The 18,393-nt window shown below is 37.3% G+C and overlaps 1 protein-coding gene across 4 annotated transcripts; it reads right to left on the reverse strand.

The window, feature by feature from the left end:
- Window positions 1-1,217: 1,217 nt before the first annotated feature.
- Window positions 1,218-10,388, reverse strand: lhx6b (LIM homeobox 6b). Of its 4 annotated transcripts, none has more exons than XM_067616159.1 (9): window positions 10,098-10,385; window positions 9,334-9,464; window positions 8,585-8,716; window positions 8,030-8,151; window positions 5,874-6,094; window positions 4,554-4,654; window positions 4,361-4,456; window positions 3,185-3,356; window positions 1,218-1,947 (listed from the first exon to the last, which is right to left on the reverse strand). In XM_067616159.1, exons 2-9 carry the CDS (start codon window positions 9,334-9,336, stop codon window positions 1,865-1,867), a joined length of 930 nt encoding a protein of 309 aa, XP_067472260.1. In that variant the 5' UTR covers window positions 9,337-9,464; window positions 10,098-10,385; the 3' UTR covers window positions 1,218-1,864. The 4 variants fall into 4 exon arrangements, with proteins under 4 accessions (XP_067472260.1, XP_067472251.1, XP_067472267.1 ...); XM_067616150.1 differs by having other exon boundaries at window positions 10,089-10,385; XM_067616166.1 differs by having other exon boundaries at window positions 5,874-6,091; window positions 9,334-10,388.
- Between the last annotated feature and the right edge of the window lie 8,005 nt (window positions 10,389-18,393).

Here is an 18,393-nt window from a genome sequence, read left to right on the forward strand (position 1 = left end):
TCCTTTTAAAGGAGGAATTCAACATTTTGGGAAATACATTTAACATTCTAGACGAGAAGATTGACACCACTCTCTTTGTAGGATTATTAGTTTAACTTCTCTTATTAGCACCGTCCTGAGATCAGCTTTCAGGTACGATTTATAACTCAAGAGCAGCTTTTTTTTGTGTGATATAATTTCTCTCTGATACATATGGGATTAGTTACAGCAAGAAAGTGTTTTAAATTTTGCAAAGTGGTTAAAAAAACACAAAAAACAAATCACAAACATGTTCTGCAGGTTATTATTGATGTTAGTTTATCTGATATTTAGCTTATTGCAGATGTATCGGTATTGGCGAATATGCCAGAGGTAATGAGAAACTTCAACAACATATATTTGAAATCTAGAAACAGTTTGTGCACCACTAGAGCACTGACAGGTTTGTTTTTAACTGTAAAATGTCACAATTCTTTAATAAACTAATTAAATGGCTCTTGAGCAAAAAAACAAACAAACAGCTGATTTATTTTTATCAGATTTTTTTAAACTAGGAAAAATCTTCCTCAGAAAGTGTGACTCAGTGGAGCTCTGCCGTCACTCTCTGAGTGTCAGTATTAGAAATGTAAACAGGATTGTGAAAGTAGAAGTGCGTGGGTGTGGCTCGCTCAGAGAATTTACTTCAGTGCTACAATGAAACGGCACATTGATCCAGTTTAGGAAATCCAGATATAACGATATCCTTTAACTCAAAGTCTCTCATTCACTCTTCCCATCACAGCAGCTTAAGTGCCGTCAATCAATGTAACAACTGCAGATAATTTGTGTTAAAAGGCCTCTTGGAAGCCAACAAACTGCCCAATCAATGGCGACGCTTTGGGTTAAGACGTCTGTAATCGTTGTCACAGCAGGATTGATCACATTTCCTGTTAAGTACAGCATGTAAATTGGAGATGATGTGCAGGTTATTGCTCTCAATAACAGGTTACAGCAGGTACTTGGCCTCTCGACAGGCGACCTTTAGATTTAGTAGCTGCAGGTGTTAAAATAGTGGCCTGATATAATGCAGACTCACATTTCTGTGTCTTGGAAAATGTTGGTTTGTCCTGACATTTTCTGCCACACACACACACAAACACACACACTCACACACACACACACACACACACACACACACACACACACACACTCTCCTTCCTGCTCTCGCTGCTCGAATGAATCAACCCGATCCTGAATGATTCATTTTCATAACAGATCTGATACATTTTATTAAACCGTAGCAGTATTTACAATGTACAATCACTGAATTGTTCCATTTCAAGACACATTTAAAAGTGCTTTTTGTGAAGTTTTGTTCTGAATAAATAAGAGTTTCCATTTTCTGACAACAATACAACAACAAACAACAATAAAGCTGCAAATGTGCTCATCACCATTACAAAAAAAATGCTGAGGTTTTACTGTAATACTGCTAACACATTCCTTGTTTTCTTCTTTTTTTTTGAAAGCTCATATTGCAGCAATTAAAATACCTTGTATTAGTGGGTAAACAAAAGGAAAAAATCCTGACCTGATGCAATGTTTTGTGTCCCATCAAAAGAGGAAAATAAAATGAAAGTGGTCTTCTTCTCTGCATCACAAAAAACATCTCCCTCGTTGGCATGGAGGCGACGTTTCTCCACAGTCTGCTGTCTTTAAAAGACAAGTTTAGCTCAGCAGTTTCACAACGTAGAATCCCGCGGATTGAAAACAGATTGTTGGATCGCAGGTCCAGCCACCCGAGGATTAGACTCCCAAGCAGAGCAGATTACTGACAGTGTGTCCCAAAATTTTTTCGGTTTTCACAATATCAGAGTGGTGACGATGGAGATTTTCATGCAGGAGGTCAGCGGCTGATGGGAAGTTGTGGTAAAGAGATGGATGGATGGGTCAAATGGCCCGGGGCCGTAAGAACTGAGAAGGGATGACCTGCACAGTGAAGACCAGAGAGACAACATAAATTTGGGGGAACCACAGAAGGTTTAAGATGAGGGATGAAGACTCTTTAAGCATCTAAACAATGACTTAAACCACAGAAACACTCTAGAAACTGATTTATTGTGTGCAAAGATCATCTGATCCCCGACATATTCAGATATGTTGATAATCTATTTGTAATTTTGCCATTCTGTATTCCCATGCTGTAATTTTGTAATTTTGCTATTTTAGTCTGTTCTGTACACATCTATTGCACATCTGTCTGTCCTGGAAGAAGGATCCTCCTCCTCTGCTGCTCTTCCTCAGGTTTCTTCAGTTTTTTTTTTTCCATTAAAGAGTTTTTTTGGGAGAGTTTTTCCTTATTTGAATCGAGGGATGTTGTATTGCTGTACAGATTGTAAAGCCCTCTGAGGCAAATTTGTGATTTGTGATATTGGGTTACACAAATAAAACTCACTTGACTTGAATCCTTTAATAGCTGCAATGATTAGTCGATTAATGGATTAGTTGCCAACTATTAAATTAATGTCCAAATTCACTGCTTCCAGCTTCTCAATTGTGAATATTTTCTGGTTTCTTTAGTCTTCTTTGAGAGATGAATTGAATATCTTTGGAGTTGTGGACAAAATAAGACATTTGAAGATGTCACCTCGGGCTTTGGGAAACAGTGATCAACATTTTTCACCATTTTCTGACATTTTATAGATCAAACAACTAATTGATTAATTGAGAAAAGAATCCCTTAATGGATAATTAAAATAACCAGTAGTTGCAGTCCTACTTTAAACATTTGCATATTTGCACTTGAGCATGTAAAGTGATTTTTTTTGTAGAGTTTGCTTTACAACTGTGACAATGTACATTTTACATTTTATATTCTGAAAAACTGCACAGCCGAACCTACACAGCAGGTCAATATACACTTTACACTTCATTGTAATACTTATATTGCACATATTTATTATGTTTTATCTTTGAATTTAGATTTTTTTAATATTTCCATGTCTAGCTTCAAATATGCCACCTGCATATTACTAAATGTGACAAATAAAACCTTTGAATCTTGAATCTCTACAAACACACAGCTGATTATGAAGACACACAGTTAAAATGGTGGGAAATAGACAACTAAAAATACTGTAAGGAAGCTGGTTTTTCAAAAATATAATTTAAATGTATGACAGTTGTCTTTGTTGAAAAAAAAAACAGAGGCAACATAAAGACTCACTCTCCAGGTATCCGTGCAGAGCCAGTAGATGTGGTCGGTCTGGGCTGCTGAACGGTGAGTAGTGAATATCATCTGGCAGCGACGGGGGCATCCTGGACAGCGGGGCGCTCTGTGAGAAGCTGTTGAGAGGCGGCTGCTTTTTGTGTCGTGCGCGGCAGTTCTGAAACCACACCTGGGAAAATGTGGCAGATGTTGAGAACGTGCAGCAAGCTGCGCAGAATATGTTCGACGATATTGTGAAAGTCAGGATCTGGGTTGGGTTGATGTTCCTCTCGCCGGACCTGATTTAATTGTTTGTTTGTTCGTGTAAGAGAGATATTTCAGTGTGCTGTGGGAGGATGTTACTCATCCAATCAATGGGGTCAAAGTGTAAAACCTTACATGTGCCTGACTCTAAAGTACGCTACTCTTGTTTCAGAGCCTTTAAAATGGTCTAAAAGTGCGCCGCTCTCTCAATCTGAGGGGTCACAAGATGATTAAAAGCGTAAGAAAGAAAGAAAAAGTTTGTTTTTTTCACATTTTTCTTTTTTCTTTTGAAATACTGGATATTTTCACCTTTTCATGTCTCTAAATATCTTACAAACCAAACAATAGTTAAAAACACCCTTTGCTTCTACCTGTGATGTGGACTCACAAGTAGACAACACTTAATTTTAAGAGAAATAAAAAGTTTGAGAATTATCAGTCTAAATGAGATTCTTCTGTGAATTTAATTATTGAGGAGATTATCTAGATTTAGGTGGATTTAGGATTTGCACGTCAACAAAAATGGTTTAATCCAGAGATACTGGCATCAGTATCAGTCTTCAAATACGCACCAGAAACCAGAGAAAACCTAATGTGAAACATTATTTATGTCAGTTGTTTCCTAAGTTTTTTGGCTCGTGACCCCTTAAAACAAAGCAACGTTTATTTACGACGCCTCATCCAAGGCTGCATGTGAGCTGTGATCATTTCCATCATCACCACTTGTGTTTCAAATGTGAACCAAATGTTTAATTTGACTATTTTTAGAGACCTGAAGAGGCTCCAGTATAGCACATATTAGAGAAAGCTTGTTTCTTTCTTATCCTGTTTATCATCTCACAACCTCTTTCCCATGTTATGTTATGTTATGTTATGTTATGTTATGTTATGTTATGTTATGTTATGTTATGTTATGTTATCGTTGCCTACCTGTATGACTCGCCTGCTCAGTCCTGTCATTTCTGCCAGTTTCTGCAGAGTTTGGGCGTCAGGGTTGTTGTCCTGAGCGAACTGCGTCTGCATCACCTGCGAGGACAGACTGCCTTCAGTCATGAACGTGACACACAGAGAGTTTAGAGTGTAACTAAACACACACACACACACACGTCAGAGCAGAATCTACCTGCAGTTGCTCTGCGGTGAACGATGTCCGCGCCCTCTTGGCTGGTTTGGGTTGGCAGTCCTGATCCGAGGGCAGCGCTCCTTCCAGAGTCAGTCCTGTGCCTGAAGAGGAATCAGAGCGGGTTTCCCTCTTGTCATTATATTATGAAGTTACACACAACAATTTCATCTTGTTACAGCTCCAAAAAGTCTGTTATAAAGCTGAAGATTTGTCCAAACAACTCATGTAACAGGATTAAAATGTTTTCTATCCAACAACCGCACAGTCCAAAGTATTTATACCATTATGGCCTACATCCAGAGTGCTATCAGTGAGAAAAGTGTGGGAAATAACAATTTGAACATGGATTTTTGGATCTATTTAACGTGATGCACACTAAAAATCACTGATTTTGGGTCGATATAGCACCAATACAACGTTGGGTTGGGTACACACGACAAGCTTTAGCTAAAAACTGTCACAAATGTCTTGTTTCTTGTACAAAACAATGTTACAGTCAAAGGATACACAAGTTATAAACAATCAATAACAAACTGTGATTAAGATTTTAACAAACTTAAGTTTGAGTAAATAAAACTAAAAAAATTATACAAAATAACACCATAACTTGTGTTATAAAACAACATAAACAACTCCTCGCAGCCCTGTACCTCGCTTGAGTGGCTTTTTAACCCAGTATTGTGTTGGTGCTATATTGACCCAAACTGGGTACAATTTTAACCTGCATTTTTAGTTTGTGGACACATGTGTCGTGATTTTTTGAGCTGTAACATGATAAACTGGAGGTTTCTCTAATGAGTTGATGATATTAGTAGATGAAATGTTCCTTTTCACCTCCCTCTTTCTAATTTTTAGTCTTCTTAGTGTGATTACTTCATTAGATTTCTCTTCTTTTTCCTGCTAAACCAAACACATGTTGTGGCCACCTGCGTCCATCTCATGTTGTTTGGACAACAACTGCTCGAACGTTTTTAGATTCGAGGTGTTAACAAAGATCAAATATTGGTATTTCATGTTGAGAATAAGTCACATGTTATCTAGGATTTAATGATGCAGCAATAAAAGTGAGGGTTTGGATTTTAATATTTCAATCAACAGTTGAGTGTAACAAACCACATGAACACATACAGAACAGACCGATACACGTATGTGATGTCGTCAACCAGTGTGGAAAAAAAAAAAGGGGAACGCTGGAAACATTTGAGCTCAAGTGATCAAGAGTTTCCAGAATATTTTGTTCCATCTGTTTCTGAGACTCTGACTCCTGCAGATTTGTGTTGTTGGATCATCAGAGTACGTTTTTTTGATAACAAGCGTTACCATTTTCAGCGGCCCTGCGGAGGTTGTCCAGCATGATGTCGTAGTGGCTGCGGCAGAGCACCCTGCCCTCCACCAGGCCGAACTCCTCCCCGGTGGACAGCTGCCTCTTACAGGAGAAACAGGCGAAACAGGCCAGGTGATACACGCTGCCCCGGGCCCGTCTCACCCAGTCGCTGGCGTACACCTGACGGCCACACTGGGCGCACTTAGTGCCGAACCTACTGTGAGGAGGAAGGAAACAGGCGGAGATTTAGATTGGAGGTATCTGAGTTTATTGTTCTTTTACTCACTGAGGCCTCGAGGCAAAAACTTAATGTTGGGCCATTATTGATGCCTTCAACTTCTTACAGTGCACACCCTCAACTACACATAACAGCTTCATTATATGCACAAAAACCCAGAGAAAAACCAGTACTGGAACAATACCAGTCCCCAAGTTTCTTTGTGCCAGTTAGTTTGTGGTTATTTGATTAATTTATTTAGAAATATGCACCATGTGAGCACAAAATACATGCAAATTAAAATAATTAAATGTTTTAGTGATGAGATTTTTTTTTTTTTTTTGTCAACAGCTGTTTCCAAACTCAAGAGTGAACTCGGAAACTTTCCACAATTGCGTCACAACTGGTCAAACTTTGCTGAGGAGGATTTTATGATATGATAGAAAGCTCCAGAACAGCTAAATGGACCTTGAGGTGAGATTGTTTCCGTTTCCAAGACCACAAAACTCACTATTTGTTATAATGATGGATGATATAAAGAAGACATATTTCCTAACGAATTAGCAATTAATCAAACCATCAAAACCCGCAAACATGCAGAAAACCAGGAGCCTCTGGGGCCCCTGGTGGTCCGGGGCCCCCCAGCCTTGTTCACTGGAGGTTTGTGTTCATGGATCTGATGTAGCTAAATTAACATAGTTTTGTTGGTGGTTTAGTGCTGAGAAGATCTTGTAGATCAGTTTCTCAGTGTACAGAGCAGATTTCTTGCTCAGAAAATAATGATTCTCTAAATTGGGAAGCCAAATCGTGTTGTACTTGAGTCCAAAGTTGACCTTGGAGAGCAACAATTAATCAGCTGTAAAAACACCCACAAAAATAAACCAAATTATGTTCAATAATTTATCACCAGAACAGAATAATATTCCAGTAATAATTTTTTTTCTCCTTCAGTTTGGGTGTACAAGTCATTGAAGATCTTGAGCCAAATTTTAAGATAAAGTCTAGACTATTAAGTACAAACGTCTCCTTCTTTTCTGAGATTTTTTGTGTTTTTTTTTCAAGAACAAGATAGAAAAGCATTAAAAATATCATCTCGCATGTCTACAGACAATTTTGCTTTATAAAAACATTGAATATTATTTATATGCAGATTTTTCTGCTTCTTTATAACCTTTTTAAAAAATTAAGCCGATTTAAGAAGGATCGTTTCCTCTTCAAATAATTCAGCAAAATCATTAGTTCATACATTTACGGGAATTTTACGGTAATGTGATGGGAGATTAAAAAAACAAAAAATATCTTTAGTATTTTGGGCTGCGCAGACGCAGTTGTACTTCGGGAAAATGAATATATACTGGACAAGGTCGGACTTTTCATTTGTCTGTTTTTTTCTCTGTTTAGACTTTTATTCGTTTATTTCTTTGCTTCTTAAACACTCTTCAAATGCATCTGAATACATCTGCAGTTAAATGAATTGACCTCCAATCGATCAGCATTAATCATACATTTTACGTTAACAGTCTATTTGCTGTTATTCATTTTTCAGAAGAGACAAAATCGACCAAAAAAAAAAAAAAAAACCTAAAATAAAATAAACTTTGAAAATACACATTTGAATAAAATTCAATTGCCGAATTAGCCTATTTAATTTAATTTCGGTAATCCACAAACTTGAACCGAACCTCATTCAAAAGATATCAATTAATTATCAATTCAGACCTACTAGAAAAATAAACACATTAAATTTAAAGCTATTCCATCTGTTTTATATTTATTTAACGCGGAGACTCAACAGAATTAAAACAGATAATTCAGTTTGATTATCCAAAAGTAAAAAATAAATGGTTTTAACTTTCAGAAATGTTCATTTTTATAACATAATAAGTAAACACATTTACGGCAGGGTAAGAATAAAAACACCGAATGTAATCTTACCTGAAATAATCCAGTTTGCAGTAGATTTCTTTGTTTTTGACGTAGCAGCTGCTGTGTTGGTGCAGAGACGCTCTGCAGACTGAACACTCCAAACATCCCAAGTGCCAGTTCAAGTTGTTGACCTGCGCAGATTGGAAACACAATCACACTCACATTACAGGATAATACATGCCATCAATGCATTGATACGACACTGGAAGGAAAATAAACTGTCCATCATCTAATTTAGATATTTAACAACGAGTCTTAAATATTATTTTCCTTAATGTGAAGGAGAAAAGCCAAAAAAAAGATGAACAGGCCTAAAATAATTTGTTGGAAAAAAAGAGAATAAAGAAGGCAGAATAATGCAGCCTGCAGATCAGTTGAATAGTCAAAGAAAATGTCACTCGATTGCAAAAAGTTATCACCAAGTACAAACATTGTGGAGCTTAAAAACAAAGATAAACGCGAAGCTTTTGGTTCTGATGAATTGATGGAGCTGAAGGATGTTAATTCTTCCATCTCCTTCTCTCTTTCTGGGTTAAATGTTTATTATTTCTGGTCGTTTCTCACCTTCAGCAGGTACCGGTCATGGATCTCCATGCCGCAGCTGGCGCACTGGTTCTTGGCCGCCGGAGGAGAGCAGAGACAGGCGGCCTCCGACGGGCTGGACTCCCCGGACTCCTTCTTCACCTCCGACTTAGACTGTTTTAGAAAAGTCGGTTTAATACCGTGAGAACATCCACGGAGTTTCATCATTTTATGGTATTAAGAAAAAGACGTAATGAAAATAGAAGTCCGTGCAATATTGCAATCCTAACATGTAATCCGGAAAACAAAACACTAGCCTACATTTTCACTAAAAATGATTTGATAGCATTTTAAGAAACGATTTTTTTCCTCCACAGCACTATAATCTGTACATTTACTACAATTTAAATGTTCATACATCCACGTATGTGCCACTAGCCTATAATCCATCATTTAAAGCTTCATTTGAAAATGTTATCATAAAGATTCATTCCAGCCTAACATGCAGCATCATGTAAACTCTATTCAGCAAATTAGAAGTGGATAAACTGGTGTCTTTATTCTCCATTTCATCCCAGATCATTAACGCACACACACACACACAGCCTACAGACACAGTCCTGATTAAACCTGCATCTGCCAATTCATCAGAGCCCCGCGGAGATTTTCCCCCGCAGGCAAAAAGTTTAAGAAGAGAAGCAATACGAGGAGTCAATGAAACCTTACACGGATAGAAACACAAAGAAATCAAAAGGTTTCACAGCAAACTCGTCCAGATGTTTGTGACTCACCATTTTCGGGTCTTGAACGCTGCCTATTTGGAGAGAAGATGGAGCTTGCTCTGCGCATTACGCATCTCTGCCCCAACCCACACTATATCCGGTCCAAAACAACGAATAACAGTTTCTCCTGCATTTAAACCCTGGCAACAAAAGAAATTTTGATGCAATTAGAAGGAAAAAAAACTATATATGATCGATCATTCCTCTTGTGCGCAATAGGAGGCTATATTCCCATGCAATCAAACGCGGTGAAAAGAAAGGATGGGACTATATCTGCAATTAGCGGTGGATTGAAATGCTTCGCTTGATAAGAGGCAACCCGAGTGTCAATTTCATCTGTCAATCAAGAAAAGGCAACCGAGCCACCAAGCTAAGAGAGAAAAAAAAGCGTCGCATCCTAATTTCAATAGCTGTATAATCGAAAATCGAAAAAATCTTCAAAGTGAAGAGGCTCAATTGGAGATCGGTCTATTCATAACAGACAATGTGCAGAAACTGCAGCTGATCTTGAGGCATAAAGGAGCTTGATTGTCTCTTTTTCATGATGGACCCATTTAAGTACTTGAGGCTCCCCTGGGTGATTACAGCTGCATTCATAAGCTGCCAAAAAATCTGCGTTTGGGTGGCAATCCGGAGTCCGTGTTGTCCTTCATCTCGACGAAATTAACAGAAATGCAAGATTATGTTAATGACCAGCTTCGATATAAATATTGGAGGCAATATACTAAGAAGAGCTGGCTTATGTGGGAATTAAAAAAACATACACTTCATACTTGGAAAACCTCCCAAAAGCGCCGAAAACATCGTCCAATAAAAGTTTCTCCCTCGAGTGAATTTTCGTTTTTCCAGAACATCACAGGCAAAATATCCAAATATTTCCGTGGATCATGGCTCTTTATAGACTTCCCTCTCAGAAACAGAAAGATGTTTTTCCCCCGCTTCCACGCAAAAAATAATCCAACTTCATTAACTTGACTGGGAATCAAACCAGTGGCACCAGTGTCCCTCCCAGTACTGAAGGTCCGCTGTGGTTTCTCCCCGCCTCGACTGAAAAGTTTACACCCAGTTCAGTCAGACAGGATGTGATGCTGCCCGCTGGACCAGCAGACCCGGGTTTAACCTCCTTTTTGAAGGCTAGCAGGAATATTTAGGGCATGAATTTACCGAAGAAATTATCTAAAACATCTGGAAACACCCACAAATTCATCATTTTTTTCTGAAAATAGTGGTTGCACATTGGAGGCCAGAGTTTTTCGACCACTTTATGGAAATAACTTCACCACTGCAGCACTGCTGATTGCAGAGTTAGGTGATGATGACACTATAAAATGCTAATTATCCATCATATAGAATTCCTTTAGGGATTTCCTACTGTTCATCAAGTTCCCTTCAGTTTAGCTAATTTTGAATTCAAAGGCTCAATATGGGAGCCTTCAGTCTTTTTTACTCTGAAAAGAAAAAGAAATGTGACATGAAATAGAAGTGTAATTTAGGCTCATATGAGATAAACCTTGTTGCTACAACTTGAAACGTTCACATTTAAAATATAGTTACAAAACGCAAGTATGCTGATGCATTTCTGATGCAAATGAAAACCCTTTATGTATTCTTAATAACTCTCAAATCATGTTCAATAATTTCTCTACTTGGCTCAAAAATGGATATTACACATTAATCTGGTTTATCAACAAAAGATTTGCTGGACCAACTTAAATAAATTACTTCAATTGCTTTTGATCAACTCAAATATTGTTTAATGATTTGATTACTTTGAATCAACTATTTGTATTACTACAACTTAATTTTACAAGTCAACTTAAAAATTGCGAATTTCCCCAACTTAATTATATTATTTACCAAGAAGTAAAATGCTGCTTATTCACAACCTGTTATTTTTGTTTAACAGTCTCTGCATTGAAGAGTAGATTTAAAACTTTCCTTTTTGATAAAGCTCTTAGTTAGAGATGACCCAGGTTTGTCTTGGACCAGACCCTAGTTATGCTGTTATAGGCCTAGACTGCATGGGGACTTCCCATGATGCACTGAGCTCTCCTTCTCTCCCTTTCCATCTGTACACATTCATGTCCCATTAATGCATGTTACTAACTCGACATCTTCTCTCTCCTGCAGTTTTGTGCTTTCTCTCCTCTCTCCTCCTGTTTCTTTCTGCAGGTATTTCTGCCTCTGGAGCTGTATAATCTGGATCTGTGATTACAAGCCATCAGCTGCCCCCATGATCCTGCTCAACACCCACTGCTAAAATTATTATTATTAGCCTTCTTCTTATTATTATTATTACTATACATCTCTATGTGGAACTTGCATTGTGCTGTATATGCTCTATTTCCTCCTGCTCTCTTCCCCTCCTTCATCACAACCGGTCGAGGCAGATGGCCGCCCACCCAGAGTCCAGTTCTGCTTGAGGTTTCCTCCCGTTAAAAGGGAGTTTTTCCTTGCTACTGCTGCCAAGTGCTTGCTCATGGGGGAATGTTTGGTAAATTAAAGAGTACGGTGCAGACCTTCTCTATATGCTCTATAAAATTGACTAGACTTAGTTTGAAAAATATAATTACTTCCTTGACAATTAAATATTGTAAAATCAAATCTCACTTTTCTCCATTACTGCTACTAACAAAGTGTATTTGGACCAACAAAATACAAGTAACTTCATGAAGATACCTTTAATAAAAAAAATAAGCCTAAAATGCATATAGAGCTGTTATTGGGGCCAAAGATGCCAAGTGTATATTAACAAACTAAATGACAATATACTAAAACACAGTTGTAATAATATTATATATATCTTCATAGGAAAAGTTATGTAAGTCACAAGAAGATAATTAACACTAAAATATCCTTATATCTGCTTCTAACTGCATTATAGTGTGTTAGAAACCATTTATTAATAGTTGATATACTGGTTATAAATACTGAATAGGGGGATGTAGAATAAAGTGGTACCACATAACATAAACTAACTAACTAACTAACTAACTAACTAACTAACTAACTAACTAACTAACTAACTAAATAAATAACTATACATGGAGGATATCAGTTGTACACAGTTGTAAACAAACAAAGCACAACCAAGCAACCAACCAAAACGGACCAACCGACCAAATGACCAGCCACAACCAAGCAACCAAGCAACCAACCAACCAACCAGCCAATCAACCAACCAACCAACAACCAACCAACCAAACAAACAAACAACTAACCAACCAAACAACACAACCAACCAACCAACCAACAACCAACCAACCAACACATACAATAAAATAGAATCTAAATGTAGACATTATGACTCCTTTAAAGCTTCATTTTGCTATATCTCATTGTCAAATTATCTTTATTCCAATCATAGTGTTATTGTTTTTGATGTTTTAAAGTCAAATGAAGAGATTTAGTCTTCTGATATGTTGACATTTTAGAGATTTTACAGTGACAATGTGAAGAATCTTTTCCTTTGTGTGGAGGTCGTTACACAGAGGCCACAGATTTCTTTCTCTGTAATCACTGAGCTTTCACCACCTACAGAGAGAATAAAACGACTCAAAGTAAAGGTTTTCATGAAATCAATGACACTTTAATTTTTTATTGATCATTTTAAAAGGCATTTGGGCTTCTACCTGTAACAGCAGAATTTCATTGTCTCAGCCTCTTGTATTGTCAGTATAATGCACTTCAGCGGCTCTGTGCATTAACTGTAATTGCCAGATGGAGCAGGGTCAAACTGGAAGAGGCCTGGTCAAGATGAAGGAGGGCTTAACGGAGGAAAGAGTGTTATTTCACCTCCATTATCATCACTCTTTAGTGATGATGTGCGAGAGTGAAGGTTTTTGGCCAGTTTTGACCAGTTTGACGGGTTTGTGACCAGTGTGGTTGCAGATTAGCTCAGGCACAAGGGGTTTTGATTGAAACTGACACTGATGCTCTTCAGACCATTTTAGCATTTTCCCAGAATTTTATGCTGTCAAAACCTGTGTTTAAACCACATATGACACAACAAGCCGAAAACCTCACACTTAAAAAACATTGTAGTTTTAGGTTAACATTTACTTTAGTTGGAGACATGGCATGATTTACCTGCTCAGGAGCCCCAGGGCAAACATTTTGTAGCTGGACCACTATTAACGTCCTGTTTTCCCCTCTCTATGTCCAGTGTGTACAGTCTGTCCATGCTGGAATACTAACTAATTAACTATACTAATTAACTCCAGGGTTAATATGATTAAACCCATAAATTTAGGAATATGCAAAATTATGCACAATATCAGCTGAAATAAGGTCAATAAGACAGTAGGTAAGGTGTCATTTAGGTCTTAACAGGTTTTGACACAATGACCCTCAAGTTTATTTGTAGAGCATATTTCATACACAAACAGCAATTTAAAGTGCAAGGAGACAAATACATAAATTTACATACATGTAAATTAAAATTTTATTTGAAAGGAAATTAAAAACATTAAAAACAACAACAACAACAAAACAAATAGGTAAAGATGTAAACAAGGTGGAGAATATAAAATTTTTTAACATGGATTTAAAGGTCAGTCGACCTGGTTGTAAACCTCATTATAACAAAAATGTTTACTAAGTGGAGATGTACATCAGTAAATTAAAACTGGTGGCACCACACAAACTAGTTCTTACGCAGAGATTTGTTGTCACTATATATTTATACAGACAAACTGCCAGGTGTACTTGTTGAGTAAGCTAGCTGAATGAACCAAGCCAATGCTAGCTTGCTAACATCTGACCCCTTTAGATTGAAGAGTAAAAGAGGTAATATGGAATATGGTGGACATGTCTGACCTGACATTACATTTTACAGAAAAAAATGCAATATACCTCACATTACAAAATGTTATGGCAATAACGTAAGACTAAATGATCAAATAATGTTGGTTAGCTTAGCATAACTGGAAATTTCACTCTTACTGTAAACTGGGTGAACACTATTAATTCTTCAACACACGTTCCTCCAGGCAGATTGAGTATAAATAAAACAAAGTCATATATTCACAAAGGATTTACAGTTACAGTTTCTTCTTATTTGACACATTACTACAATGTTTAGCTACTAGATAAGACATTTCTTAAGTTTTAATGGTGCAACCTGATTTAGTAAATCACTACTTTGAAACTATTTAGTTTGTCCTCACTAAGAACTTAAGAAAGATTTTACACACAAACTTAGTGTTGGATTTACAATGAGCAACCCAGTCCCTGTTAGGTAACCCAACAAAACAAGATCCACTTTATCATGTCTGTTGATAGTGGGCTTTAGTGGTTTATTTTTGATATTCCAAAACAAACATTCAGTTAAATTGGCTCAAAACCAGTTGGATAAGTATAAGAATACGTTTTTGAGCCCTTGGACTTCTAGGACAGGCATCCGCTTTACAGAAACATGGTGTTAAATCAGGCAGAGCACTGAGGTTGTGCTTGCATCAGCTGTTTCATTGATGCATGGCAATCATTTGGCTCATTAAACAACTGTGTGGCAGCTGACTAGTAATGTCCAATCACATTCGTGCAGGTGTACAGTGCAGACATTATAACCTGACACCACCCTAACTGCCTCCTTATATTTTTTGTATTGTTTATTTCACTAAGATTTAATGTTCATGCATGTTTATTTACGGGGGATTAGTTCTCTGAGCAGAATCCTTGCTGCCGCTGATTCTTTGAGAGCTTCCTCAAAGGGCAGAGCCTTTTCCGCCACATCTAACTGGATAACTATTTACTATAAATGGTCAGCTCGTCCACATGTCTCTGACTGAACTTACTGCCATTTTTTACAAACTGACAATGAGAGAGGAAATACCATCGTATGTGGTTATTAATAAAACTACAATAGTGTGAGCTATGAGTCTAATTTTAGTTGAGACTCCTGAATCCTTGCTTTAAAATACTAGATTAACTTATTTTATTTTCACTATGAATAAAACACTGATGAGTTTTTTTCACAGTAATAATGGTACATGAAAAATTAACAGCACTTTTGATTTGTGGAAAAAGTGCATTATCCAACAGACTTTCAATTGTGTGACTTCTTGCTCGTATTTTCCTGTACCTCACCCCAACAGAATTTCCTCCTTGAAGATCTGGCGACATGAATTGTGCAGCAACCTTTTGACAATGGTAATAGCTGAGGATGGGTCACCTGCTGCATCCTGTGTGGCTCTGTGGATGTGTGAAAGTCACAGCATTGCTACCATAAATGTGTGTGCGTGGCCGCTCTGTCCTGCAGCCTTGCCCTTCCTTTACGCGCAGCTGTCTTGAGTTCCACACTAACAATAAGAAAGCAGCACATTGCCACAATAAAAACAAACTGTAGCACATGCTAAAGCTATTAGACTCATCCAATGGGCCCCAGTGGACAGTTTGATGGCTGGTATGTCGACAATGTATGACGTGCGTCGTCCGCTGGCTGTGGAGGTGCAGAGGGGTTCACATGAGGGCAAAACCTTATTTACGGTATTGAATGTTGGAAAACAAGCAGGTTTAAGGTGGGGTCCTTTTGTCATAACTGAATAACAATGATTGTGTAACATACTGGCCTTCACTCACCAAGTGTATGGGTTAAAGTCATGCCTAAAAACTTAAAATCCTCGCTATTAAAAGCTACTGCTGTTCATTTTAAGTGGATTAACGTGGAGAATCATGTGAAGTTGAGACGCAAAAAAATCACTTGGCTTGACTTTTTTTTGCCAGAAGCAAACAATTTTTTCTTGCTTTTGGAAAGTTGAATCTGTGTAAGATTGACTTCTTTGTATAAATACGAAAATCAATCAATAAAAGAGCAAAATCACACTCACACTGTTTTTTTTTTAATGGTTCCAGCATCAGGTTGTGCACAAGGACTTTGACACTTTTTGGCATCTCTTAATCAAAATATGTTCTCAGCTGGTTTTGGCTGTCAGTCATCACTACTGATGCTACATTACTGGAGCTTTTTCTATGCGTAGTACAACAGCCAAGAGCCGCTGTGGTGGCAAATGTTAATTTTACTCCTGTCTCTCAAAATGACACATGAATTATCTTGTTATCTTGAAACGTCAGACTCTGTTTTCTCATCATTAAACCCGTTTTTCTAAATCATCTCCTTACTCTGAATGGTGGAATCCAACATCAATATGTTTTTTTTTCCAGGTTTAAACTTGTTTTGGTTATTTAACCTGAGGGAAGTTTGTCTATGCTGTTTTGTATTTGCTCTTTTCACTGCTTTTACAACAATGATATAACATACTGTGTTGTGCCAATCAGTTTGTGGGGTTGTTTGCTGCAAGACCACTGTCAATTAAGTCCTGATGATGCAGATTAGCTGAGTTATTGAGTGATTTTAATACATATCTTTTTCAAACTTTAACTTTTCTTGTTGCTTATTTAGCCACAAACAGATAAATTCATATGTAAGATTTGAAACCATGTTTTCAGGAGCTTTAAGACTTAGTAACCTTGTTATCATGACATAATCAATGTTTTTTCTTAAGATTATTAATTACGTTGGTACAATAACTGATCATAAGTAATTTTCATGCTTGTACCACATATTTATTGCGGTAGAATGTGATGCATTACAATAAATGAAACATAATTTGTCTTTTCTGCAATTTCATTGTATCCACAAATATGAAAACACAAAGTTCTGGGAAAACTACAAAAAGTGACATTTATCTTCTGAAATCAAGTTGAATAGCCAAGATCCTCCTTAAAATGCCCACTCAAAAATCTATTTTGCTTCTTGTTCCTTCAGTTCGATGTTCACTGTGCAGAATGATGTTTGTGCAGAGTTTATTTTCACAATCATCTGCTTAAAGTCGAATGTTTCTCTGTGCTGTGTGATTTTTAATGAGGGAGAAGGAGTAGATGTCATTTTAAAGATTGTTTTACAATGTAATTGATGTTTCTTTGTTTGAGTATTTTTATTTTTCGTAAAAAACATGTCTGAAGGGGATCTTTAATTTGAAGTGTAACCTCATCACGGCGGTTGGTGGCCATGCTAAAACCAAATGAGCTTGTGGAAATTACACATGATAATGTGTGTTTGAATATAATTAAAATTTAGGTTAGTGAAATGAAAACAAGTGAAATAGCTTTAACAACAACAAAGATGTGAACTTGAATGGCTTTTAAAAGGATCCGCTTGTCACATTAGTGTAGATATACATTTAACACTTCTTGTGCCTATGTGCTTACAATCATGTACAATATACTCACACATATACACATGTAGACTTGACTGTTTTTATCTGTTTTGTTGTTTTCATCCTGAATCAGTTTAATCTACTTGTTTGCTTAGTTGATTTAACCTGAATTTAAGAGCCTAACCAGGGACAAAGTCTGTACACATTACATCTGTTACATCACTTCTTGTTACTGTATGTAGGCTAACAGTGTTTATCTGTATTGTCCCTGTTAGATAAATGAATAAATAAACAAAGACATGATTTAGAGATAACAGAATTAAAAATGAACAACTCTCACCTTCTGTAGAGGTCGATGTCATGCTGTTCGTGATTTTCTCCAACTCTCAGTTTTCTGTAATTCTTTCGAGTGAGGTGCAGAAAAAAAAAAAAGTGCAACAGCAATGATTCATAGCGCCTTCTTTCAATGGTTGCATGTTACAGAGAACCAGCACAAAGCCACGTAACAGGGATGATGGATGCTCTGCTTGAAATACTGGCTGGAGGAAAATGTTGAGAGGCCTACTGAGAGAGGCCTAAACGCAACATGGCAGTCTTAGTTTGTTTCTGTAACGTGAATATTGTTAGATGTTCGAGATAAGAGTTGGATCTGAGTACAGTCTGTTTGGGAACAGGACTTTGAATAAAAGTGTCCCCCAAATGTTCGTTTAAATCCTGTTAATGATGTCTGCGTGAGAATTAGAGGGAGTAGCTGCCGGGGATGTAAAGGAAGCACATGAATAACACAAGAAAAACTGAGACAGTGAATGTTTGCCTTTGGGAGTTTGGTGCAGAATCAGTTTGACATTTGAAGACTCACCATCCAGCGCTGCATCCAGCGACATTCAACAGGCTGCATCCACTCTGAGATCAA

The sequence above is a fragment of the Thunnus thynnus genome, chromosome 2, assembly GCF_963924715.1.
Source record: "Thunnus thynnus chromosome 2, fThuThy2.1, whole genome shotgun sequence".
NCBI classification, from domain to species: Eukaryota; Metazoa; Chordata; class Actinopteri; order Scombriformes; family Scombridae; genus Thunnus; species Thunnus thynnus.